Source organism: Nyctereutes procyonoides, unplaced genomic scaffold (assembly GCF_905146905.1).
Source record: "Nyctereutes procyonoides isolate TBG_1078 unplaced genomic scaffold, NYPRO_anot_genome, whole genome shotgun sequence".
NCBI classification, from domain to species: domain Eukaryota; kingdom Metazoa; phylum Chordata; class Mammalia; order Carnivora; family Canidae; genus Nyctereutes; species Nyctereutes procyonoides.
The window spans coordinates 30,158,081-30,183,970 of NW_026575046.1; the positions used below are offsets into that span (position 1 = coordinate 30,158,081).

The 25,890-nt window shown below is 42.3% G+C and overlaps 1 protein-coding gene and 1 pseudogene across 1 annotated transcript; one reads left to right on the forward strand and one right to left on the reverse strand.

Moving 5' to 3' along the window:
* Window positions 1-657: 657 nt before the first annotated feature.
* SLC36A3 (solute carrier family 36 member 3) lies at window positions 658-25,172 on the reverse strand. The gene is made up of 10 exons (XM_055324846.1): window positions 25,033-25,172; window positions 21,831-21,921; window positions 19,332-19,420; window positions 16,178-16,273; window positions 10,244-10,328; window positions 8,928-9,146; window positions 6,671-6,769; window positions 6,128-6,294; window positions 3,775-3,944; window positions 658-926 (listed from the first exon to the last, which is right to left on the reverse strand). Exons 1-10 carry the CDS (start codon window positions 25,170-25,172, stop codon window positions 658-660), a joined length of 1,425 nt encoding a protein of 474 aa, XP_055180821.1.
* Window positions 13,007-15,781, forward strand: LOC129509674 (rab9 effector protein with kelch motifs-like; annotated as a pseudogene).
* Window positions 25,173-25,890: the final 718 nt, after the last annotated feature.

Genomic DNA, 25,890 nt, shown 5'->3' on the forward strand with positions numbered 1-25,890 from the left:
TCACTTTGATTTTCACACATGTGGTTGAAGGACAAATTAATCTATTTTTTCACTTACAGAATGTTAGATCTAGATGAACCCTTAACAACTGATTCGTCTAGTCCTGCATTTCATAGATGGGACAGAGAGAAGGAAGAACTTGCCCAAGATCCCATAGGACATTAGTGGCAGAGCCAAATGGTCGGATAAAATTATTGCCAAGTTCTTTGTTCCATCTGTGATTCTCCTACTTAGAAGAATATCCAAATAGAACACTGCCCTTTCCCCAACACACACTTCCCTAAATCTTATGCTTTAAGGGAAGCAACTGCAGAATAGCGAAAACAATCGCTTTTGCATTTACATTTGTGCTTGGTCTGTTTCCAGGGATACCATGGGCGAATGGCAGTCCTCTTCCCAGTAAATGAGGGAGATGATACAAATAATTGAATGTGGTTTTGGTTCATAGGTACAAAAGACCTCTGAAGACATCCAAAACCAAAAAAGGCATAGCCTGAGAGATATGAGTACTGACTTGTGTCATGTACATTTTTCTTGGAAAGATAAAGAAGTCGCTAATTAATATAGAAATGTTGGGGTTTGATGAATGTATATAACATCCACAATGGAAGTCAAGTTGGGGATGGGAGGAAGAGCTACTAGAATAAAAATAGATAATTATGCATAGACACCTGTGGAGTTGGCTATGGAATGGTTGATGGGTTGGATCAACTCATAGAGGGCTTGGTATGTTCCAAATACACAACCTAAAAGGCCCAGGATGCTGATCATGATGTCTTTTGCAATGGTGACACAGCTCATGTCTTCAGGATAAAAGGTGATGAGCTCCAGGAGGGGCGGGATGATGAGGGCCAGGGCACTGCTGCTCACTGAGCCCACAAAGGAGATGACCAGGTCCAGGCGGGGGATGAGGATGGCTGAGACACCTGCAGAAAGAGAAGAAATTTAGAATCATTGATGGTTCCTGCAAGAAGGAAGCTCAGAAACAAACTATTTCTTTGGAGCCTTATAATCCCACAGATGCCTTACAGACTATTTTGGAAAGGTGGGAAAGAGTTTCATTGCAGATGTGAGCAGGAGGTCAGGCACTGTGGTTCTGGACTCCCAGCTCTATTTTAATGGCCAATATAGATGCTTTCCTTCTATCTATTGGGTTTTTTAAATATAATAGTTATTTAAAGGCTCCTCTGTCATCTATTATCATCATCTTATTATTAAAGAGATGGGGGTATTTAGAGCCCTAGAGGGAATGGGATATGGCCGAGGTCACATATTCTCTTGAGAATCCATCAAAATGCCTGTCTAAGGCTCTTTCTTCTAGGTGCTCAATAAATGTCTGGCTCTTAATAAGACACTGAATCTACTGTGAATTTTTACTACTCTACAAAATATAGCTACTGTCGAGAAGCAAGAATGGATTAAAAATGAGATGGCTTTGTCATTGTCAGAATCTCGACTACTTGTTTTCCTACTCCTAGCATGATCCTGGTAATTAAAAGCATAAAACACAAACACAGCAATAGGCTGCTCTCTCCCCACCTTTTCTAAAACAGGGTCTTCTTAAATCTCCATCGTTTATATCTATGATGAACATAAACATGAATTTTCCATGGGGGTCCAATTTCAATAATGTATGAATGAATAAATATAGCACTTATGTAATTTCACTTTGCACAACGTATGATTTTCCTATGAACAAATTAGGGGAAAAACGGTCTTGGAAAGCACTCATACTAGCCTGCTGGATTTGAAGAAAACCTCACTTCTTTCTGAAATTGCTGCAACATCCAGTCAGATAATGAGACTCATCGACTCTCACAGTTGAGAATTCATCATCCCTCTGATGGGATGGTCATGTCCACAGCTTTCCCTTCTCAGATATTTAATAAATTGTTTACTTAGAGGAGGGCACAGAGAGGAATCAGTGTCTGTTCTCCAAGAAAGCCCATACTGACAGGACAGAGAAAATAATGTAGAGGAAAGCTATAATGCAAGGTTGGCTGGAGGAACTCTCTAGAAAGATCATGCTCATAGACCTTCCATAGCCCCCCATTGCCGGTCTCCTTTAGCACAAGGTCTCTGATGACTCCCTGCCAGGTCCTCTGGCTTCAGATCTTATCACTCCCCACTTTTAGTTTTCCAAAGAGGCCGGTACATAAGTTCTTGTCTCAGATCTGTGCACAGCCTACTGCCTACACATGGTACCTTCTTTGATCCTCCATCTACTTCCTACTTATCTCTTAGATCTCAACTGAAATATCACTCCACTGGAGAGGACTCCCTGACCTGACCTAGGCTAAAATATAGGACCTTCTTATGTACTCTTAGAGAACCCTCTTCTTATCTTAACCATCATATGGTGGTACATCATTATGTACCATCGTAACATTCATCACAATGTGCTATAGTTATTTCTTGCATATATTTCTTACTCAGCATGTCTTCTTTATTATTCATTATTGTATCCGTAGTGTCTAGCACAATGTCAGGCACACAGTAGGTGCTCAACAAATGACTGTTGAATGAATGAAGGATAATGGAATTGACAGAGGAAGGAGGAGGAAGTGGTCATACCACATATAATAGAAGCAGGGCATGTCGTTAGATGGTCAGCTCTGTCTAACACTGCCTTCCCTGATCTTAAGTGGCCTGAACTACTCAGTTTTTCTCAACTTAGACCCTTCCTATTAGGAATGATCTCAAAACAATATAGCCACAGGTCCCTAATGTCTTGGTACAGACTGGAAATTCTGTGATACCTTAAACCATCAAATGTGCTGCTTCTGCTTCTAGAACTCCATCTATGTGAACATCTGAAAGCATGTTCTTCTTCTGGAAGCCTCCAAGAATTACAGTTTCTTCTGACTCTGAACTGAAACTGCATTTCCTCAACTTTAAACTAAGAGTCTCTAAAACCAAATTCTCTCTCTCTCGTGTGTTATCTCACAGGTGTTTAAAGACAGATATAGAAGTTCCCAAGCCTTCATTTCTCCAAGAAAAACATCCCTAGATTTTCCCCCTTTCCTCATGGGGCACCATTTCTGATTTGCTTCAGAGAAAAAAATTCCCCAGCCCCGCTCATGATGTTTCCCAAACATCTACAACAGTGCCTAAAGTAGAATGAATGAGTGAAGCAATGACTGGAAGGAAACATTAAGAAAGGAAGATGGAAGGAGGAGAAGAGTAAATATTGCACCCAAAAAATGATCTCCAAGACTAACAATCAGCCCCTTGTTTGCTCCTATAGTTCAATGCCACTTTATGATAAGGGACATGATCTTAATTTATAATAGGAAGGAATATGGCACATGATAGAAGAAGACAGGCTTAGGTGCTATAGAACCTGTGTTCAAATCCCAGCTCTGTCACTTAGCAGCTGTATGATTTGAGTGTGTTACTTAAATTCTCTAGGCCATAGTTCCTCCAGTTGGTAACATTATGTTGCTAGGCTGTCACGAGTATAAGGCAATGTCAGTATGGTGCCTGGCCTCTAGCAGGAACATAGGAGTGTGAGTGAATGAATGCTACTTCTTTCTCCCATAAATCAGCCAATGGATACTTTCCACGTGTAGACAGTAGAGACGATTGCAACATGTGATCATTCTGTTAAGCCCCCTTAACACCTGAAAGGTGGAAAGTTGAGGTGCAGGGAGGTGAACTATCTTGCTCAAGGTCACAAAGAAGGTAAGTGGCAGAGTCAAGGATACTGGGGTAGACGCCAATGTGACTCACAACCACAGCTTTGGGCAAAGAGTGCCCTTATATTCTACTCACAGGTCAGACAGACCAAGGCTGTGCGGACAGACAGGTCTATTAACAGTGTCCAGCTCTCTGACACCTGGGAGATGACGAAGGGGATGATGATCTCAGCTGGGACGTGGAACTGGAGGGCGTAGGTGAAGAAGATGCCAATGGAGTACATCAGCTTGACCGACTGGTACAGCCTGCAGACAGATGGATAGGATATGACATTTGATGTAACTTCTGGGCAGGGCCATTCAGGACTCACTCATTGCTCAGAAGCTGGTACTTGTCACCCAGTTACAGAACTGGCTCAGGCCTGACCTGCCATCAGAGCCATCTGGGAAGCTCATTAAAAGTGCACATTCCTGAAAATTCTGATTCAATAGCCTGTGGCTCAGGTGTCTGTACCTTTAATTCTTTTACTTTCTTAAAAAGGTATATTTGGGGGATCCCTGGGTGGCACAGTGGTTTGGCGCCTGCCTTTGGCCCAGGGCATGATCCTGGAGACCCAGGATCGAATCCCACGTCGGGCTCCCGGTGCATGGAGCCTGCTTATCCCTCTGCCTGTGTCTCTGCCTCTCTCTCTTTCTCTCTCTCTCTGTGTGTGACTATCATAAATAAAAAAATTAAAAAAAGGTATATTTGTTTAGAGTAAAATTGCTAGTTCAAAAGTCATATAGTAAAAAGCTTCCCTTCCACACTCAATCTCCAGCCTCCAGTTCTTCTTTCCATAGGCAGTTCCTCGAACAGTTTTCTTGTAGCCCTTTCAGAAATAATCAGTGCACATAAAAGCTTATACCTGATGTAGGTATACCTACACGCACGCACACACACACGGTAGCATCCTCTACACACCACTGAGCTCCGTTTTTGTTCATTAAATATATATTGGAGAATGTTTCCTGTAAGTACACATAGACTTGGCTCTTCTATTTAATAGATGCTTGGTATTCTAATAACATAGATCACTATAATGTTTTTGGCCCAGCTAATGGATATTTACTAGTCTTTCACTAATAAACAATGCTGCAAAATATATCCTGCTACATACTTATCTATGCACATTTAGCATACATCATGAGAGGTGAAAGTGCTGGCTAAAAGTATATGTGATTTTAATTTTGGATAGCTATTAACATATTGCCCCTTTGTTGTCCTGGTGTATTGGAATGCTTGCTTCCCCATATCCTTGTCAAAACACAATGTGTGAATGTATGCTAGTCTTTGCCATTCTGTTTTTTTCTGGCATTTCTATCTTTTCAAACATATAAAATGCCATTTTAAAAATTCGCCTGTGAACTGTGTGCACATGCCCATTTTTTTTCTTGGGTTGTTGGTCCTTTTCTTAATGGGAAGAGGTATTTGTCTAAGACTCCTCTGGGAAATTTGATGGCCAGCCCGGTTCAGAGCAGATGTGAAGTTCTCATGGCACCTGATGCCTGTTTTCTAGCTGAGGCCCACACAAGGAAAGTGCCTTGTCCAGGGTAGCCAGTGGCAGCCTGAATGGCCCGGAATAGAAATAGCATATTAGAATGATTATCTTGACTTTAAAGAAATCACATTATTACCCCACCTAGTCATTATCACAACACAATGAGGTAGGTGGGGCTGGTGGTATTTTTCTCATTTTATTAGCTGTGGCCTTGTGGGAAATGAATGCCCTACCATTCTACTCACCTCTGAAGGAACAGGCTGTGGGGAGATATAACAATGGCAATAGCTAATACTTGACTAGTATTTACTATGTGCCAGGCACTTTTCTTTTCTAAGTAGTCTCTACACCCAACATGGAGCCCAACGTGGGACTTGAAGTCATGCATGACCTTGAGATCAAGACCTGAGTTGAGATCAAGAGGTAGATGTTTAACCAACTGAGTCACCCAGGCACCCCTGTGTCAGACACTTTTCTAAGCTATATATATATATAGTCCATTTCTGGAACTGGAGGCCTGACTAATGGTCCATCTGTGGGACCCTCAAGCATTATTCTGGAATTATACTTTTTATTGTTGCTATTTGTGCTTCCTAAACACTCCCAGATCATTCTGTGTTAGGGTCTTTAAACCATAGAGTCAGACAGATTCAGTGTCAAATATCACAAACAGTGAGCTGGGAAGGTTCCATGTGGTCACTCCAAACAGCAACTTCCTCATCTAGGGAATGGATTTCATAATAATCATGCTAACTCATAGGGCTATTATGAGGGCTTAACCAGATAATGCACAATGCCTGGATTGTCAAACCTACCTGTTATCATCATACGAACACTGGCAGTTAATATATGGTGTTAGTGACAACCCGAAGGAATGCCACATTCTGTTGCTAAGGCTGAGATCCTAGGACTCTGCTCCCCTCGCATCACCCCAGGCAGGCAAGGACATACCAGCAATTGGGTAAGTTGAGGGTGATGCTGGCCTGGGTACTGGACCCAAACTTCATATAGCCCAGTGTCCCCAGGCAGATGTAGAGGATGATGACAAGGGACATCCCCAAGTACAGCACAAAAGAAAAGTGTTGTGGATGCTTCATCTGATTTTTGAGAGGCAGAACCTAAAAGTGAAAGGAGATTGAGAAAGAAGAGTCAGAAGCATGGCTCCTCATGAAGGATCAGGTTTCCCCTACGGGTACAAACTTTTTTCTTTGGGTGGCCCAGGGTCAGGAAGGGCCACACTTCTTTCTATTTGCTTCCACTCTATTGCCAGTAGTGCCCTACTCGGCCTGGGCTAATGAGTATATTTGCACTCAGGCTTCAAGGCTTAGTGTGGTGCATGGAGAGGTTGGTGACCCAGTGGATGGGTCCTAATTTTCCCTTCCAGCAGGAGCAGATCATAGGAGCACTTTTCATAAATACTTTAAGACTTCTGGAATGGCTGGCTTCCCCAGAGGGCACCCGGGACCATTCTCGCAAACCTCATGTCCATCTTACCATACCGACGCCTTCAAATGTGAAAATGGCTGTACCAAAGAACAGTAAGAATGTCTTCCAGCTCGCCATCAAGGGGAGGCTACTGGGATCCGGAATCTCCTGAAAGGGAGTAGAAGAAGGGCATTGGTTTTGCCATGGCATAGGAGTCATCCTCCAACTTTGCCTGGTAGAAAGCTGGGCCACATCTGCCATCAACAGAGACACTATCAGGAGCACCTGTGAGATAGCTAGAGCCAAATCAGCCTTCTTATCTTTAAAAAAGTTCTTGAGGCACCTGGGTGCCTCCATCAGTTAAGTATCTGACTCTTGATTTTGGCTTAGGTCATGATCTCAGGGTCCTGTAATGGAGCCCTGTCACCATCCCATCATTGGGCTCAGCACTCAGTGGGGAGTCTGCTTGAGAATTTGTCTCCCTCTGCCCTTCCCCCACTCATGCTCTCTCTCTCTCTCTCTCTCTCTCAAATAAATAAATAAATCTTAAAAAATTTTTAAAGTTATTTATTTATTGTGGTAAATTATACATAGTCTAATTACATATACATATAAATTATACATAGCCTAAAGTTTACCATTTTAAACATTTTTAAGTGTACAGCTCAATGGTGTTGAGAGCATTTTCACTGATGTACAACCCTCACCACCACCCACCTCCAGAGCTTTTTCATCCTCCCAAATCGAAGCTTTGTATTTGTGAAAGAATAACTCATTACCCAGCTCCTGGTCACCCCTATTCTACATTTCCATGAATTTGACTACCCCACATTATCTCATATAAGTGAAATCATATAATACCTGTCCTTTTGTGACTGGCTTATTTCTCTGAGCATAATGTTTTTAAGCTTCAACCATATTGTAGTGTGGATCAGGAGTTCATTCCTTCTTAAGGAATGCATTGCATGTATTTACCACATTGTGATTTCCCACATTTTTACATGTGGGGGAAGTGGGACCCAGGGAGGAGAAGGGAGTTGCCCAAGGCTTCTCTGCAAGTTAGTGGCACAGCCTGAGTGAGAATTCAGGTCTCCTGTCTTCTCATTCTCCAAAGCCTCTTTCTCATCACTTCCCCCAGAGTCCTACAGTCTAGTAGCTGGTGTGGATGCAGAGAGGATAATTAATTTAAGAGACTTCCTGTGGTGGGCAGAATAATGGCTCTTTTCCCAAGATATCCATGTCCTAGTCCCTGGAATCCGTGAATATGTTATGTTATATCACAAGGGAGAATTAAGTTTTCAGCCTGAATTAAGGTTGCTAAGCAGCATACCTTAAAATAAGGAGACTATCCTGGGTTACCTGGGTGGATCCAATGTAATAACAAGGGTCTTTAAAAGTGGAAGAGGGAATTGGAAGACAGAACTAGAGAGAGGGTGGCATCTCAATGGAAGGCTGAGCCTTATATTGCTGACTTTGGAGATGGAAGGGGACCATAAGCCAAGGCATGCAGGTGGCATCTAGAAGTTGGAGTAGGCAAGAAAACAGATTCTCCCCATAAGCTTCCAGAAAGACACCCAGCCCTGCTGGCACCTCGACTTTATCCCAGTGAGACACCCAGAAATGTAAGATAAATTTGTGTTATTTTAAATGGCTAGATTTGTGATAATTTTCTACATCAGCAATAGGAAACTAATATAGCCCCAAAGATTTTCAGATTCAAAGAAATGAAGCTATAATGGTAGAATTTCAGGGTGGTGATAATGGCAAAGCATGGGCCTGGGAGGCAAATTTTTCTGTTCATCAGTTTCCTTGTCTTTAGACTGAGGATAAGGGTAGTACTTACAAAACATAAAATATATAAAATAGTATCACTGTAAAGATTCAGTGAGTTAATATATGTTAAGAACTTGACACCAAGTAAATAAAATGTCTTTATCATACGTGGATCCCTTGTCAACCTACCACCATTGTAATTTTTGTTGGTTTTTAGTGAGGTATATCCTCCCAAATGGATGTGACTTTCATGAGAGCAGATACACCACCAGTTTCACCTACCACTGAATCCCAGTGCTTTGCACCATGCCTGCGTCACAGAAGGTATTCACTGTCAGCTGACTCACTGCTATCCAGTGTGACAATGAGGATGATGGTGATGATGTTGACTAGCTTTTGTGGCTTGTGGGCAGAAGTGTTCACAGATGTCACTTAGCAGAGGCTGCTCAGAGGAGGGCACCTTTCTCACCTTCACCCGCCCGTAATGATACTATCCTATCTTTCCCCTGGTTAGTATCTAGAACCCCTTCTGCAGTCAATTTCAGGCACAGACCTGTATGATATACTCAAAGATCAGAGCCATGCTCCCCAGGGTGGTGATGTTGGCCAGCGTCGAGAAGATGGACAGCATCCTGAGGTTCTGGATAAACACCAACAGGACCACGAAGGGCAGGATTGTCAGCATGTAGAAGCGGATGTCCAGGATGGGGGTCAGCGCCAGGATCTTCCTGGGCTGGCAGTTGTTGGAGGTCATGTGGGCTTCTTCCACCATCTGACATAGACATAACGAGGGGCAGCATAGTCAGAGTTGTCAGATTAAATACAAAATACCCACATGAGTTTCTAGTTCAGATAATTAACAAGTAACTTTTTAGTAAAGTATGTCCCAAATATTCCATAGGACATACTCATAGAAAAAAAAATTCTTGTGTATCTGAAATTCCAACTTACCCGAGTGCATATATTTTTATTTGCCAAATCTGGTAACCCCAACTGTAGTGCTCATGACTTTGACAAAAGGAAACCCTTAGAATCTTAAGATCTCTTTTTGTCATTTAACCCAACCTCTTCCTCCTCGTCAAATGGTTTCCTCTCATATACTCGGAGAATGGAAGTTGATTACACAAGAATATCTTCTTTAACTTTAGATAGCCCTAAAAGTTAGAAAGCTCAAATACTGAGCAAAATCTATCTGCTTGAATATTTCATCTACAACAGTTGCCACAGTTCTGGTTGTTTGAATGCACAAAACCAATTATGCTCCCTCTATTCCATGAAGCCAAGAAAGAACACTGTGATTGATTCGTTATGCCTCACGGAAACGCAACGAGGGCAAGATTGCAGCTTGTTTGTCTTACATTTAATTAGTCATCTTCACTGTGACAACCCTGAGATACCTGAAGTGAATCTCACCCAACACTTTTCAGGCTAAAAATTCCCAATTGTTTCTGATTGGACATGATTACAAACCTCTCTCTCCATCTTGGCTATATTCCTCAGATGTTGCTTTGGCTTCTCAATAATCCTCTTAAAAAGTTATTTTTGGGGCACCTTTGTTTGGCTCAGGTCATGATCCCAGAGTCCTGGGATGGATCCCTGACTTGAGGCTCTCTGCTCAGCGGGGAGTCTGCTTCTCCCTGTCTTTCTGCTCCTCCCCCTGCTTATGCTTGGTTTCTCACTCTCTCTCAAATAAATAAACACATTTTTAAAAAGTGATTTATAGGACTGAGAGAACTCCCAAGTAGTCTGATCAGGCATGAGAAATGAAACCATCTCCTCCCAAGATCTGAACACTACACTTTTGCTAATGCAGTCCTAGCAGTGGGATGTCTGCTTTTCTCCCACTCTACCCAGAAGAATCCTCTTTACCTGTTGTAAGTTGTCTGCCATAAACATAAAATAAACGCTGCAGAATCCCAGTTGGGTGGTAATTAATAAGAAGCTGACAGTATACCTGAGTAGGAAAAGAGGAGACAGAGGGAGAAAACAAATTACTTTAAAAAATGTATTTATTTTTATTTTGAAATGGTTATTTCTGTTATTTTTTTAATACTTTGCTTTTTTTAGTTTGAAAATTTTGAAGCCCACAGAAACAACCAAAAAATCGGTATAATTAACATCCATATATCTTTTAACTAAATATGCCAATTGTTAACTTTTGGCCCTACCTGCATTATATAAATATGTATGTGTGTGAATGTATGTATTCATCCATACACACACATGCATTCTTTTTCAGAACCACTTGAAAGTCAATTGCAGATATCATAATACTTCAACCTTAACTCCCTCAGCATATCCCTTTTAAGACTATGAGATTCAGTATTTTGTCAAATGCTTTCTCTGCATCTATTGAAAGGATCATATGGTTCTTGTTTTTTCTCTTGCTGAAAATGGATGAAAGATCTAAATGTGAGACAAGATTCCATCAAAATCCTAGAGGAGAACACAGGCAACACCCTTTTTGAACTAGGCCACAGTAACTTCTTGCAAGATACATCCATGAAGGCAAGAGAAACAAAAGCAAAAATGAACTATTGGGACTTCATCAAGATAAGAAGCTTTTGCACAGCAAAGGATACAGTCAACAAAACTCAAAGACAACCTACAGAATGGGAGAAGATATTTGCAAATGACCTATCAGATAAAGGGCTAGTTTCCAAGATCTATACAGAACTTATTAAACTCAACAGCAAAGAAATAAACAATCCAATCATGAAATGGGCAAAAGACATGAAGAGAAATCTCACAGAGGAAGACATAGACATGGCCAACAAGCACATGAGAAAATGCTCTGCATCACTTGCCATCAGGGAAATACAAATCAAAACCACAATGAGATCCCACCTCACACCAGTGAGAATGGGGAAAATTAACAAGGCAGGAAACCACAAATGTTGGAGAGGATGCGGAGAAAAGGGAACCCTCTTGCACTGTTGGTGGGAATGTGAACTGGTGCAGCCACTCTGGAAAACTGTGTGGAGGTTCCTCAAAGAGTTAAAAATAGACCTGCCCTACGACCCAGCAATTGCACTGCTGGGGATTTACCCCAAAGATTCAGATGCAATGAAATGCCGGGACACCTGCACCCCGATGTTTCTAGCAGCAATGTCCACAATAGCCAAACTGTGGAAGGAGCCTCGGTATCCATCGAAAGATGAATGGATAAAGAAGATGTGGTCTATGTATACAATGGAATATTACTCAGCCATTAGAAACGACAAATACCCACCATTTGCTTTGACATGGATGGAACTGGAGGGTATTATGCTGAGTGAAGTAAGTCAATCGGACAAGGACAAACATTATATGGTCTCATTCATTTGGGGAATATAAAAAATAATGAAAGGGAATAAAGGGGAAAGTAGAAAAAATAAGTGGGAAATATAAGAAAGGGAGACAGAACATGAGAGACTCCTAACTCTGGGAAACGAACTAGGGGTGGTGGAAGGGGAGGTGGGTGGGGGGTGGGGTGACTCGGTGGCAGGCACTGAGGTGGGCACTTGATGGGATGAGCACTGGGTGTTATTCTGTATGTTGACAAATTGAACACCAATAAAAATAAATTTATTAAAAAAAAGACTATGAGATTCAGAATATCAACTTCAATGTCCTCAAATATGTAGTCCATATTTTAAATAACCTAATTGTCTCCAAAACATCGTTTATAGCTATTATTTATTTTTTGGATTTAGGATCTAATCAAGGTTTACATATTGCATGTGACTATGTCTCTAGTCTTTATCCATGTAGAGCAGCCTTGTGAATATCCACATTTTTTGGTTTTTCATGACATTGGCTTTTGGGGAAGGATCTAGGCCAACTGTCCTATAGAAATGTCCCACACTGGAGGCACCTGAGTGGCAGGATGGTTATGCATCTGCCTTTGGCTCAGGTCGTGATCCTGGGGTCCAAGGATTGAGTCACATCGCAGGTTCCCTGAGGGGACCCTGCTTCTTCCTCTATGTCTCTGCCTCTCTTTGTGTGTATGTCTCATAAATAAATAAATAAATAAATAAATAAATAAATAAATAAATAAATAAAATCTTAAGGAAAAAAAAAAGAATGTCCCACATTGTGGACTTTGATGACTGCTTCCTCATGTTTAGATTCAGGTAAGCATATTTGGCAAGCATACCACATAGGCGATATTTTGTACTTTTTCCATCTTATTGGGAGGCCCTGGGGTCCTGTGGCTCCACTGTGATGATGACAGTCAGTTGTCTCCATTGCCAATGCACATTTCCCTTGTTATAATCTGGAAGTAAAGCTTTGAGACAGTATGAATATCCTGTCCTCTCAAACTAAGGATTTTAACATTCATTGATGATCCTTGTCTGAATCAGTTATTTCATCTGTGGTTGCAGGGTGATGGTTTTCTAATCCTGTAATTGTTTCTAGATTTATTGTTTGGCATTTAAAAAATATGTATTCTTCCTCTTTTTTGGTATCACACGCACAAAAAAAACTCACATTAACTTTGAAAATTTAGTATATTATACTCCATTATTGTCATTATTCTTTTGGATTCTTCAATTATCTCAAATTTGAAGATGCATTTATTGTTTAAGGACCAAAATATGTTCCTCTACTTAGATCAGTTGAGATGAGATTGGGTGCGTTCAGGGTGACATGGCCGTAGACTTTAGTTCAGTGGTTTTCAAAGTTGGGTTGCTGGACCAGTTGCATCAGAATTACCTGAGGTTTATGCCAAAAATATTTTACTGCTGGTTTCTAAAGTCTATACTCTGTGTTTTGTTGTTATGTCTCTTAAGTTTTTAAAACTGCTATATTCCCTTTGCTCTCTTTTTTTTCCCTTACAACTTTTAACTTTTTGGAGGGTGTTGAAGATACCAGATAATTTATCCTGTAGTGTGTCTCACTTTCTAGATTTGGTTGATGACTTCCTCATAATGTCAGTTAATGCATTTCTCTATGCCCTGTGTTTCCTGTAAACTGATATTAGTTCTAGAAGCTTGACTAGATTGAGGTTCTTTATTTATCTCTCTGGCAAGGATATTTCCTGAGTGATAACAATACTCCCTGCTGTCCTGCTGTATCCCATCATAAGACACATTGCGTCTGGTTATCGCATGTCTAGACATGAGATACTAAGATTAATACCTGGGGTCAGATGACATCAGTGTTGTCTTCCTTCATAAAGTTTCCCAATGACTTTTTGCCTAATGGCTTGAGCATCCATTGATGATTGTTGTCTTTATCAAGCTCCCAGGTATCCCTTAGCACACTAAAAATTACAAATCATTGTTTAAAATATGTTCCCAACTCTTTTTCAGTTACTGAGCTTCTTGAAAAATGGTACAGTATAATGAGTGGGAGCTAGATGTTCAAGATTCAAGCTCTTGCTCTGTCACTAAATTCCTGTGTAACCCTGGGCAGCTTTATTGCCCTATCTGGGCTTTACATTTCTCCATTGAATAAGCATGGATATGGTGGTCTCTAAAGACCCTTCTTACCCAAAAGTTTTATTCAGGGGTCATCAGAAACAAAAACTTTGGTGGGAAAGGATGAACAATTGTGAGTCATTCGTTATTATTGCCTCATGACCTCACCTGTCTGATAATCAGAGTGACTTCTGATCAAGAGAGCGATGACCTACTGAGAGTCCCAAGAGAGGAGCTGCAGAAGGGATCTTGGCAGTCACAATACTGACTCACTACCTCCTGAAGGGCTCTGCTGAGAAAGGCTGAAATGTTAGGTTTGGGTTGAATTTCTGTGCAACTGCTACCTATATCTGTTTGTGGACATGTTATTTTTTTCCTTATGAGCTTTGGTCATCTCATATTTCCAGGACAATAAAGACTCTCCCTGCCCATCTACAAAGTCGAAGATATGATCAGAGGCACTAAGACAAAGAAAGGCATCTTGTATACCAGGCACTTTTTATCACGAAAGGAAGCAGCCTGAATGTTCATTAGGGGAAGGCTTGAATGAAACCATGGCACATGTCCCCACGGAGGAACATCCTGAACCTTCACAAATAATCAGATAAGCCCAGGACCATCCTAAGCTGCCACAGGACACCACGAAGCTGCTGCCAGTTGCCTGGAGACAAGTTAGGAAAGCAATATGGAACACCTTTACACATGCACACACCCTGCACCCTGGAGACAGATCCTGTGCTCCGGTTGGTCACAGCTGTTCATATCAACCCCCAGCAGGTGGTGCTGAGAGGCAAGGTCTTCATTGTTGGGGGAGCAGATCCAAACAAGAGCTTCTCAGATGTGCACACCCCAGATCCGGGATTTAGCCACCTTGGAGGGCCTCTTGCCCCATTCCAAGCATGCCGGCTTTGTTCTTTCTTATGCACCTCACAGCGTCTGGGTGTTTGGAGGTGATGACTAGTCAGGAAATTGAAATTGCCTACAAATTCTGAATGCTGAAACTAGGACTTTGGGACCATGCCAGAGGTGAACAATCCCCCACTGTTCCCAAGACCATTCACACATCATCTGAAGCCATTGGAAACCAGTTGTATATCTTTGTGGGTGGAAAGAGAGGCACCCAGCCCATGCAGGATGTGAAGCTGCATGTGTTTGATGCAAACACTCTGACCTGGTCACAGACAGACACACTTGGAAAACTTCCAATCAGGGATCCCTGGGTGGCGCAGTGGTTTGGTGCCTGCCTTTGGCCCAGGGCGTGATCCTAGAGACCCAGGATCGAATCCCACATCAGGCTCCCGGTGCATGGAGCCTGCTTCTCCCTCTGCCTGTGTCTCTGCCTCTCTCTCTCTCTCTCTGTGACTATCATAAAAAAAAACAAACACTTTTTTTTTAAAAAAAAGGAAAACTTCCAATCTCCCGGGCATGGTCATGTGGTGGTGGCAGCAGGGACAAAGCTCTTCATCCATGGAGGCTTGGCAGGGGACAGATTCTATGACGATGTGATTGCACTGACATAAGTGACCGGAAGTAGCAGAAACTAAGTCTCACTGGGGCACCTCCCACAGGCTGCACTGTCCTGTGGCTTTGGGGAAACACATGTATCATCTTTGGAGGGGTGACTCCCACAGGAGCACTGGATACAATGTACCAATCTCACATAGAAAAGCAGCATGGGGGGGGGGACCTTGCATAAATTTGAAACTTTTCTACCACCTGGACCAGTTGGATCATTCTATGTGTCATTCCATGGCCAGTGATGTGTAATTCTGAGAAAAAAGATTCCAATTCTGTCACTCTGAACTGTGATATGAAGAAAGGGGCTTCTACGGGCAAAACAGTGACCCAAGCTGTTTTTTTTTTTTTGACCCAAGCCAAAACAGTGACTCACATGAAGAAAGTCAGGCTAACATGCTGTTCTGTATTGTGCTTGGTAAGATGAATAGAGAAGGGGAAATCTAGTGATTGCATTTTGACTCTAGCTAACTAATAAATTGCACATTTTTGTCAAATGAAAAAAAAATCAGGCATGGAATTTTGGAAAGTGTGGAAGGAAACTAGACACATTGTTAGATGAAAGAGCAAATTTCCAGAAAAAATTCTAACCAGTGTTCAGGAAAATGCAAAATGAAATCTAAATTTCCACTCACACACATTATCATGAATATGCAGAGACAAAGTCTAGAAGAATATTTACTAACTAGGTATCACTGGTTACTTATTGGATGAAGTGGGGATGGAGCTATCAGAGGAGGTTCTCTGTACTGCTCTACAGTTTGTAATGACAACATATTCACTTAACCCTGCATAACTCGGAACAAAGGAGGATCAGGTGAGGATTATTATTGATCTTACTACTCCTGCCACTACTACTATGACATCTATGAGTAAATACTACCTGCCCCACACCGAGTGGGTCCTCAGCCAGGCATTTGGGCAGGTTTCCAGGCTGTACATCATGGCCTCTCCATAGTTCACAAAAGTCTTTTGCAATCTAGGGAAAGGACAAGCAACATGTAACTTAAAACATTTTTGTTAAAGGCACAATTTACTCCCAAAGTGAGTAATTATTATATATTTGTGTGTTAACATGAAGCATTCTAGAAATTTTCTAGCAATGGTATTGGCAAGCTATCTTAAAATACACTTTTAAAAGTTTGAGGAGACTGCCTTTCCCCCCTTTTTTTGTGGTGGTCTTCTTAAACATTATTATTTAAGTGAAAAAAGTTTTTTAAGGAAACAGTAGCTTTGCATTGACTTAGGTCATGCAGACCAGGAAAACGGGGTCATGAAAGGTGTGAGATGTGTAAACCTAGTCAGGGGGAGGAGGAAGTAGGAGAAGAGGGGGTGTGGGTATGGCCAAGCCAGTGATCAACTGCTGAGGGTGTTGGAACATTTGAGATCCCTGCTTCAGACCAGATCCCATGCAAATGTGGTACTGAGGTTTCTGCCCAGCACCCGTGTAGGATGTGACATCCCAGTCACAGCCTCTGCCCTAGATGGCCCTTCCTAAGGACCAGGAAGGGCCTGAAGAGGAACCACTTGTGAGCAGTGGAGCAGCAGCAGGTAGTCGGGGGATGGATCCCCACTAAGGGGAGTAGCTGGGAGAGAGAAGGAGATTCAGACTTGGGTCTTGGGTTTAAAACCAACACCCCTCCCCCTTAGATGGCTGAGAGGCCATGAACAAGTCTCTTTAGGTTTCTGAGTCCCAGTGTTTTTCACACACGTCTGGGGTTATTTATTTTACTTATTTATTTATTTTTTACAGTCTGGGTTTAGGGGAGGAGACAGTGACCAATGAATGTAGAGACGCGCTGGAAACATGGCGTAATCCTTCTATTTTTATTATGGTTCATTGTGCTTGGTATTCCCAAATAAATGAGGTCACATTGCATAGGAGGGGCATATTTATTAGTCTGAAGGTTATAAATTCAAAAGCTGTGGGGCCAGGCGGGTATCAGTAACCTGGGGAGAAGGGCTGGTATACCACAGAAGCAGGAGAGTGAAGACTGCGCCAGGCCCCTGGAGCACATCCTATTCTAAAAGGGATCAACTGGGACTTGGTTCTCCCAGAGCCATGAAGGAATGACACTATAGAGGTGCCAGGTAGTCTAATTGGCAAGGAGAAGGTGGTGTTTGGTTGTTTATTTTCCCAATGTGACATCTCTAGGTTTTTAAACATGGAATAAAACAAAACAAAACAAAAACACTGGGGCAGCCCGGGTGGCTCAGCGGTTTAGTGCCACCTTCGGCCCAGGGCGTGATCCTGAAGACCGGGGATCGAGTCCCACGTGGGGCTCCCTGCATGGAGCCTGCTTCTCCCTCGGCCTCTGCCTCTCTCTCTCTCTCTCTCTGTGTCTCTCGTGGATAAATAAATAAAAAACTTTAAAACAAAACAAAACTGTGAAGCTCTTAGACCATCAGTCTGTAACATCTATATTAGAAAAAAATGAAAAACAAGTCATCAAAAAAAAAAAAAATCAAGGGTGCCCGAGTGGCTCAGTCGGTTAAGTGCCTTTGGCTCAGGTTGTGATCTTGAGGTCCTGGGTTCAAGCTTTGCATCAGGCTCTGTGCTCTGTGGGGAGTCTGCTTCTCCCTCTGTCCCCCTGCCCCCTTGCTCATGCTCTCTCTCTCTCTCTCAGGTAAATAAAGTCTTTTAAAAAATCAGGAAAAGACTTATCATGAATGGCTTAGGTATCAGAAACCTACAAGTGATATAATTGTCCCAGTAGGCTTAAGGGGAAACAGGATTTGCAGAATGGTTGGAGTGGGTGCCACAGGCCTTTGAATACTGGCTCTGCCACTTCCTAGAGTGTGACCCTGAGCAAGGCATTTAATTCACCCAGGTCCCCGTTTACTCATGTGTAAGCTGGGGATAATAATAGTACCTGCCATAAAAGTTTACTGTAAGGAGTAAACTCTTGTTACTTAAACACTTGTAAAGCTCTGGCCAGGTATCTGGCACATGTAATTGTGTGATAAATTTAATAGTTGGATAAGTAAATGCTCTTAAAAGAGTTTTGCGAGCTGGAAAGTGTGCTGCAAGTTGGGTGTGACTGAGATACTCCAGATCCACCTGTTTGATAATTTGGCTTTATGAGAAGTTTCAGCTACTGTCTCTACTTTGACCAATGGGGAGTTTATGCATATCTGTAAGACCCCTTTGGATTTGCATGCCTCTGGAGCAGCTAAGTGTTACAGATAGAGAGCCACCAGGCAGTTGGCTAGAAGGAATTACTAATCACCCACGAATTGGTTGGTTTATAAATACGAAACTCGCAACAAGTTTGTCTTCACTGCATTTGTCTTCTCTTTCAGGATTTTTTTTTTTTTGCATGGCAGTTTCAAATATGTAAACACCAAGTATTGTATGGATGCTTTATTAATGACTAGAGCCATTGTGAACTATTCATTTCAACTATGTTTTTTTGCTTTTACTAAATTTGCCCCAGAAAGAATTTGCCTGGGACAAATTACCCCTACAAGGTGTGTGTGTTTTGGAGTTGGGGGAGGGAGGGTGTGGGGAGATGAGAGGGAAGGAAGGACATCCTAAATATCTTGTATGTTCTCGGTAGTTTATAAAGCATGCTTGCGTCTTTTATCACCTTTTTTTTTTTTAAAGATTTTATTTATTTATTCATGAGACACACAGAGAGAGGCAGAGACACAGGCAGAGGTAGAAGCAGGCTCCATGCAGGGAACCTGACATGGGACTTGATCCCGGGTCTCCAGGATCACTCCCTGGGCTGAAGGCGGCGCTAAACCGCCGGGCCACTGGAGCTGCCCCCTTTTATCACTTTTAACCTTTCCAGGTACAGATATTTAAGGCAGAGGGTGCAGGAACTTGGCAAAGTCATCCAGCAGGTTAGCAGAGTTAGGCCCAGACATAGGAGTTTCCAGTTGGGATTGTCTAACCCTCTCTACCACCTCTGTAGAATCTAGAGCAGTAGGTGTGGGGGGGTTGAAGTGGCTGGTTAATTGGGTCAGTGGTCAAAGGAAACTCAACACAGATGGGGTCTGGCCCTGAGGAGAGAGGAAAGCAGGATTCTCACCTCTGACTGAGGTGGTGGGCACAGTTCAACAGGATGACCATGCAGTGCACAGTGAGGATCCCAATGGCTAGCAGGCTGATAGGACCCACCTGGAGGGGAAAGAGAGGTGGGGACAGTGAGCCATACACTGATCATTCCCATAACTGGCCCTCTTCCCGTCTGGGTGCAATGGTCCCTTTCATCATAAAGCTGCCTTTGGGATAGAGGTCCTTGCCTGAATGTCCTTGTGGCCGTAGACACTCTAGTTTGAATGCCTTTGGAGTTAGCATCACTGCAAATCAGCTGTCTAATCTCTGCTGGCACACTTCCTGTGACTACCCCACCACCTCCACAGATAATCCATGCTTTTCCTTATCTGCCTGGAGTTCTGCCGTCTAGATCCCTTGTTCCTTTTCTCATACCCTAGCCCTTACCTCCTCCAAGATACTCGAAGACCAAGGTTTCTTTTAGGACTTCTCTTCCTCTAGCATAGAATTGCCAATGGGGGCATCAGTGATATTTTGGACCAGATGCTTCTTTATTGTGGAGGCCTTCCTGTGCCTTGTAGGATGTTTAGCATGTTCCTTGATCTCTGCTCAAGGTGAGTGGCACTCCCTCTATGAGTCTGACAGCTCATCTCTAGACACGTCTCTAGACACTGTTCATGTCTGGGAGGTATGTGTGCAACATTGTCCCCAGTTGAAAATCATTGCTCTAGTATATCTAATTCATCATTAACCCTTCTATTTAAGGATTGCATATATTTAAGGTGTAAAACATGACAATTTGACACACATATACATAGTGAAATGACTACTGCAGTCAAGTTAATAGAACTACCTTATCCTCACATAGTTTCCATTTTTTAATTTGTGTGATGAGATTAAAAAACTGAGGTCATTAGTAATCCTAATATCTCAGATATGATCATGGGGGAATAGAATAAAGAGAGACTCTCTCACCTCTCCTGTGCTGGACACTTGTGCCTTTATAGATGTGCCCTGATGTAACAAATGAGAGATGAAGAGCACCTGTAGATTTCACTAGAACATAGCCTCCATCTAACAGAGACTTCTTTTGATCTTCTTTACTTCTATATTCCCAGTACCTAAGAATCCACATAGTAGGTGCTGGTATGTATTTCTCAAATGAATCATGGTCAGAAGCTCTGGGAGATGGAAGGCAGAGGAATCACTAATGACTCTTCAGAAGCAAAAATAAGAAGATAACAGAGCTTATCTTCAATAGCATATACCACACTGGTATAGACAGTTTGGCTAAGGGCCATGTGGTAATAATACTCTTCAGAAGTTCTAGAACTCTGATGATTTCAAGGGGGAGAGTCTCATCTGTAGGTTGGAACTGTTACAGGCTGGAAGTCATGTCAAAAGAAGCCAGAGTCTTTATATGCCTTCCTTTGACATGCAACCCACTTACCAGGCCTGGAGAAAGGGAGAAATTAGCATCACCTAAATGGAAATAATATATTTGGCATCCAACCAATTCAATAGCCATGAATTGGAACTTCCTGTGTGTCAGTCTCTATAGCAGTTATTGTGAGGAGATGTAAGACTACATCAGTGAGTTCCTGCCCTCAGGGCTTTCAGGTAAGTGAGGAAAGTAGGTATACTAAAAAATTATGTCTTCTCTTTGTAAGAATTCCAGGTGAGGTAGATATAAGTTCTAGAAAAACACAAGGGGAAGATGGCATTGATTTTAGCAGGAAACAGTAAAGTTTCACGGAGGAGGCAGATTTCAAAAGACAAGAAATAAGGGAGAAGAAATGGCAGATGCGAAGAGATAGAGGTGGGATGATGCAAGGTGTCAGTGGACTGGCAAGGCGTTTGCTATCTTCCTCTTTCCAGCTGCTTTCTCACGGCCAACCTCCTGGTTTGAAACAAGAGCCAGTGTGCATATGTCTGCAGGGAGTAGGCTGCGAAGGTACATGAATGAAATGGTCTGGGTGTGTGGAGGATGATGGTACGTACCAGTGTGTGAGGATGGTGGGTCTTTAAGTATAGTGTGGGGGGGCATTCGATGAAGGGGTTCAAAAGGTACCAACTTCCAGTTATGAGATAAACAGGTACTGGGGAGGTAATACACAACATGATGAACCATAGTTAATACTGCTGTATAATGCGCCTAGACGTTGCAAATTATATGATATATAACATCTATATGTGTACACGAAGAGATGGATGTTAACCAAACTTACTGTGGTAATCCTTTTGCAATATATGAATACCAAGTCATTATGTGGTACACCTTAAACTTATATGGTACTGTATGTCATTTATATCTCAATAAAACTGGGGGGAGAAAAGAATAATGGCCTATCCCCTCTGGGAACACTCCATTGGACTCCAGGCTGACTCCAGGGGATTGATGCCAAGAGGCACATTTCCTATCGCAGAGGGTAACCCCAGTTGTCCATTGATAAAAGTGCAGAGTCTTTAGGGGCCCACTACCGCTTTCCCCCAAATTGGTATACCTAGTTTCCATTGCACAGGTCCCTCTTACCAATAAGCCAGCATTTTTCATGGCCAAGGGAAGTCCCAGGAGTCCTGTGCCAATGTTGCATTTCAGTAAATGGACCAATGTTTGCATGATCCTGTAGGGGGAGAGTAGGGAGACAAGAGGGTATCTTAGTGGATGGGAAATGTGACCCAAAATTCAGGTTCCTTCCAGCATCTCCAGCACTGTCTTTTGGGAAGAGGGACAAAACCAGGTGAAGTGGACTCTGGAACATCTGATCCAGGGCTGGTGCTAGTTTAGGTGACTCAACAAATATTTAACACACAACAGGCTCTAAAGAAAAGATTAACAATTCCTCCCATTCTGGATAACTCCCTGCCAACAGTTTATGCATTAACACATCCAGTGATTTTTTTTCACAGCCAATTCACTCAAATAATATTTATTGAGACTACTAACTGCCTGGCATTTTAGGGACAATGAAAAAAAATTACTGAGACAATTGCTGAGACAACAGGGTAGGCCCTTGGCATCCCCCTGACTCTTCACATCTTCATTAATTTGAGGATGGAGGAGGGTACCTGTTGTCCCTTCACTTACAGGAGGCCATTTTTATAACTTTCATTTCTTGATAATTGCAATTATTGGAAAACACGTCAAAGCAAAACAAAACAAAACACTATGTTTTATGTTTTGTCAAATTTCTTAGTAATTTCTCCAACAGATAATGCTCTTTCTCCCCCCTTCCTGCCCTCTGTCCTTCCATTCCTTAGTTCTTTCCTATAGCATCATCTTATCCAAGCTGAATCAGATCTCTTTTCTGATCTGAAAAGGTGAGACCAACTTTTGGAGAAACTAGGTGCCCTAGATAACAGCATTATACATCAGGGCCTTGGATAGTAAAACACACGTTGGGATTTTTTTTAAAATTATTTTTCCTTGAGAAATGATACATTGCCATTGTAAGATGAAATACCAAAATTCTACTAATTGGAAATAACCATAGTTAGCATTTGAACTAGCATTCCTCTGGGCATTTCTGTTTGTTTTTAAAGGTGCACACTTTCACATATGCAGAACCATTATTATACTGTTTCCTAAATTAATTTTCTTCATGAATGGTGTGTCCCACACATTTTCCACAAACAGATTTCCTTCACCACTTGTAATGGCTGTATTATATTCTACTGTATGTGTGTACCATACTTTATTCAGATAGTATCTTCTTATTTCCAAATGATCCATATTATAACTGGTGCTTCAATAAAATTATCACAAATATGTGTGTTAATAGCTCATTAGGAAGAATTCCTAGAAGTGGTATTTATTGATCAAAGGATATATTTATTTTTATCTGTACTTAAAAAGTACCTAAGTAACACACAGTATGAAATTCAAAAGGTAAAACAAAAACAAGAACCAAAACCCCTTATGTAGTGAATATAAACCTCCCTGCCTCTCTGTCTCCCAATCCTCTTACCCCAAAGCAGCCACTGCTGCCAGCTGTGTGTGTGTGTGTGTATGAGTGCGTGTGTGTGTGTGTGTGTGTGTGTACTTTCAAAGGAAGCATATGCCAAGTAAGTATTTGTATGTTTTATATAAGTAGGTGTTAGGATTTGACATACAACATTGCCATCTGGAAAGGTACCAGTTTAATTCTTCCTAGAAGGACGAGCAAGAGCATTTCCTGACACCCTTATCCACACTGGGTATTGTCATTTACAATCTCATTATGACCAAGGATGTTATTTGGTCTGATTACTAAATAATAGTTAAATTGCCAGTAAAGCTCTAAGAAAAAGTTCTGTGTGTCTGAGTTTAAAGTAGGGTCAAGGGGCTAGGAGGTGACCTTCTGTGTCCTGGGTGGGTTTGTAGGAGGGAGAGAGGGAGAGAGAATGAATAATAGCAGATGTGGAAAGAGCCTGAAACCATGGAAGAACAACATAAATATCAGAAACTGTTCCTAGACCCATCTATTTGCTGTCCCCTACAAGAGACTCAATTTAGACAACAAGGACACCTACAACCTGAAAATCAAAAGTTGGATGAACATTCCCATTCAAATGGTCTCAAATATACCCTAAAAACTACAGAACAACTTCTGGAAAGAAATTGAGGAAGACACAAAGAGAATGGAAAAATATTCCATGCTCATGATTGGCAGAATTAATATTGTGAAAATGTCAATGTTACCCAGGCAATTTACACGATAATGCCAATCCTATCAAAATACCACACTTTCTTCAGAAGACTTAGAACAATTATTTTTAAGATTTGTGTGGAATCAGAAAAGACCCCAAACAGCCAGAAATTTTAAAAAAAGAAAACATATCTGGGGGCATCACAATGCAGATTTCAGGTTGTACAACAAAGCTGTGTTCCATCAAGACAGTGTGGTACTGGCACAAAAACAGAACAATAGATCAAATGAACAGACATAGAACCCAGAAGTGGACCCTGAACTTTATCTCAACTAATATACCGATAAAGGAGGAAAGACCGATCCACTAGAAGAAAGACAGTCTCTTCAATAAATGGTGCTGGAAAATTGGACATCCACATCAGAAAGCATGAAACTGACCACTCTCATTGCACCATACACAAGATAAACTCATAACAGATGAAAGAATCTAAATGTGAGACAATATACCATCAAAACCCAAGAAGAACTCGCAACACCCTTTTTGAACTTGGCCACAGTAACCGGAGAAGGACAAACCAGTGTATGATTCTCATCATTTGGGAATATGAATAATAGCGAAAGGGAATATAAGGGAAGTGAGAAGAACGTGTGAGAAATAACAGAAAGGGAGACAGAACATAAATCCTTCAAACTTCTGGAAATGAACTAGGGTGTGGAGGGGGAGGAGGCTGGGGGGGGGGGTGAATGGTGACAGGGCAACTGAGGTACACTTGAGCAGGATGAGCACTGGGTGTTATTCTGAGTTGGTAAATCGAAACACCAATAAAAATTAATTTATAAAAAAAAAAAAAAAATAAACTGATCCTAGAATCAAGCTAACATTGGGTGGCTTACTCTGCTTGGATTCTCTGCAAAAACTGGGAGACAAGGGTCATACCCAGAGCCACACGGATCAACCTTCTTAGATTCTGCTTTCATCTTTCCTCCACACATGTGTTCAGTTGGCCTAAGAGTGTTAGGGAGAGAGAAGTAGGCAGATGTGGCCTGAGCTGTGAGGGCAGCATCGCTTGACCTCAGATCTGGAAGGGCAGTGAGGCCACTTACGATAATCTGTTGGCTTCTTCAGTAGGATGGACATTCTCTGAAGCAACACTGCCTCTACTCTCCGAGAGTGACTTGGACCTGTTGTCCAAGGGGCTGGGCTCACTGTTGAAGTCTCTTCCAAGCAGTGACGTCTTCAACATGGTGGGTAGCTGGTGGCAGCTCAGGGTGAAGGCCTGTAACCACCTTGAACCAGCCTCCCATGGGTTTTTCTCCAGAGAAACCAGGGCTGCAGGCACAAGATGCTGGTTCCTGTTTCCCAACGATGCCTGACCCAGAATGAAGCCCGGATGTGCGAATCAGTGAAGCGCTGGAGGCAGGGGAAGCTGATGTTGGCTATGCCTCACCTGGCTTTGGGGGACTTAGGAGAGTCTCAGCATGACACTCAGGGCCCCTTATATTTGGTTGGCCATAAGCCAGGACTTACCTGGGCTTCCAGTCCCTCCCAGTTCAGCCCTAAGTGCTACAGGGCAAAGTGAACAGTGTGACTGGGAGGAGGAAGTCACCCTGGGATTGCAGGTCCTGGTGCCTGGATGTGGGACCAGGCTCAGTGCTCACCTACCTCCGCGAGGAGGAAGCCACAGCTACCTCACAATGGAGGCTTCCCAGCCAATAAGGTGCTGCAGAATCCCAGGATGCAGGGTGGCCCAATCGATAGTGGATCCAGCCACCACCCTCACTGGGTGGGAGTGAAGAGAGGCCCTTTTAAGGCCCAGTTCAAATGTTATCTGCTCAGGATTCCGGTACAGGAAGGGTATGTGTTCTGTACCTATTTGGAAGTGAGTGCAAGTAAACTTTTTTAAAAAATCATTTATTCAAGAAATATCTCTTGAGTACCTGAGTATACTAGGCACAGTTCTC

What these genes read in the sequence shown, in the direction of transcription:
- SLC36A3 (XM_055324846.1), bottom strand. Translation starts at nt 25,172, where the DNA reads ATGTTGAAGACGTCACTGCTTGGAAGAGACTTCAACAGTGAGCCCAGC. An exon ending in GCCCACCACCTCAGTCAGAG is followed by an intron (nt 16,274 to 19,331) that starts GTGAGAATCCTG and finishes TCCTTTCCCTAG; the next exon opens with ATTGCAAAAGACTTTTGTGA. An exon ending in AGCCTTGGTCTGTCTGACCT is followed by an intron (nt 927 to 3,774) that starts GTGAGTAGAATA and finishes CTCTTTCTGCAG; the next exon opens with GTGTCTCAGCCATCCTCATC.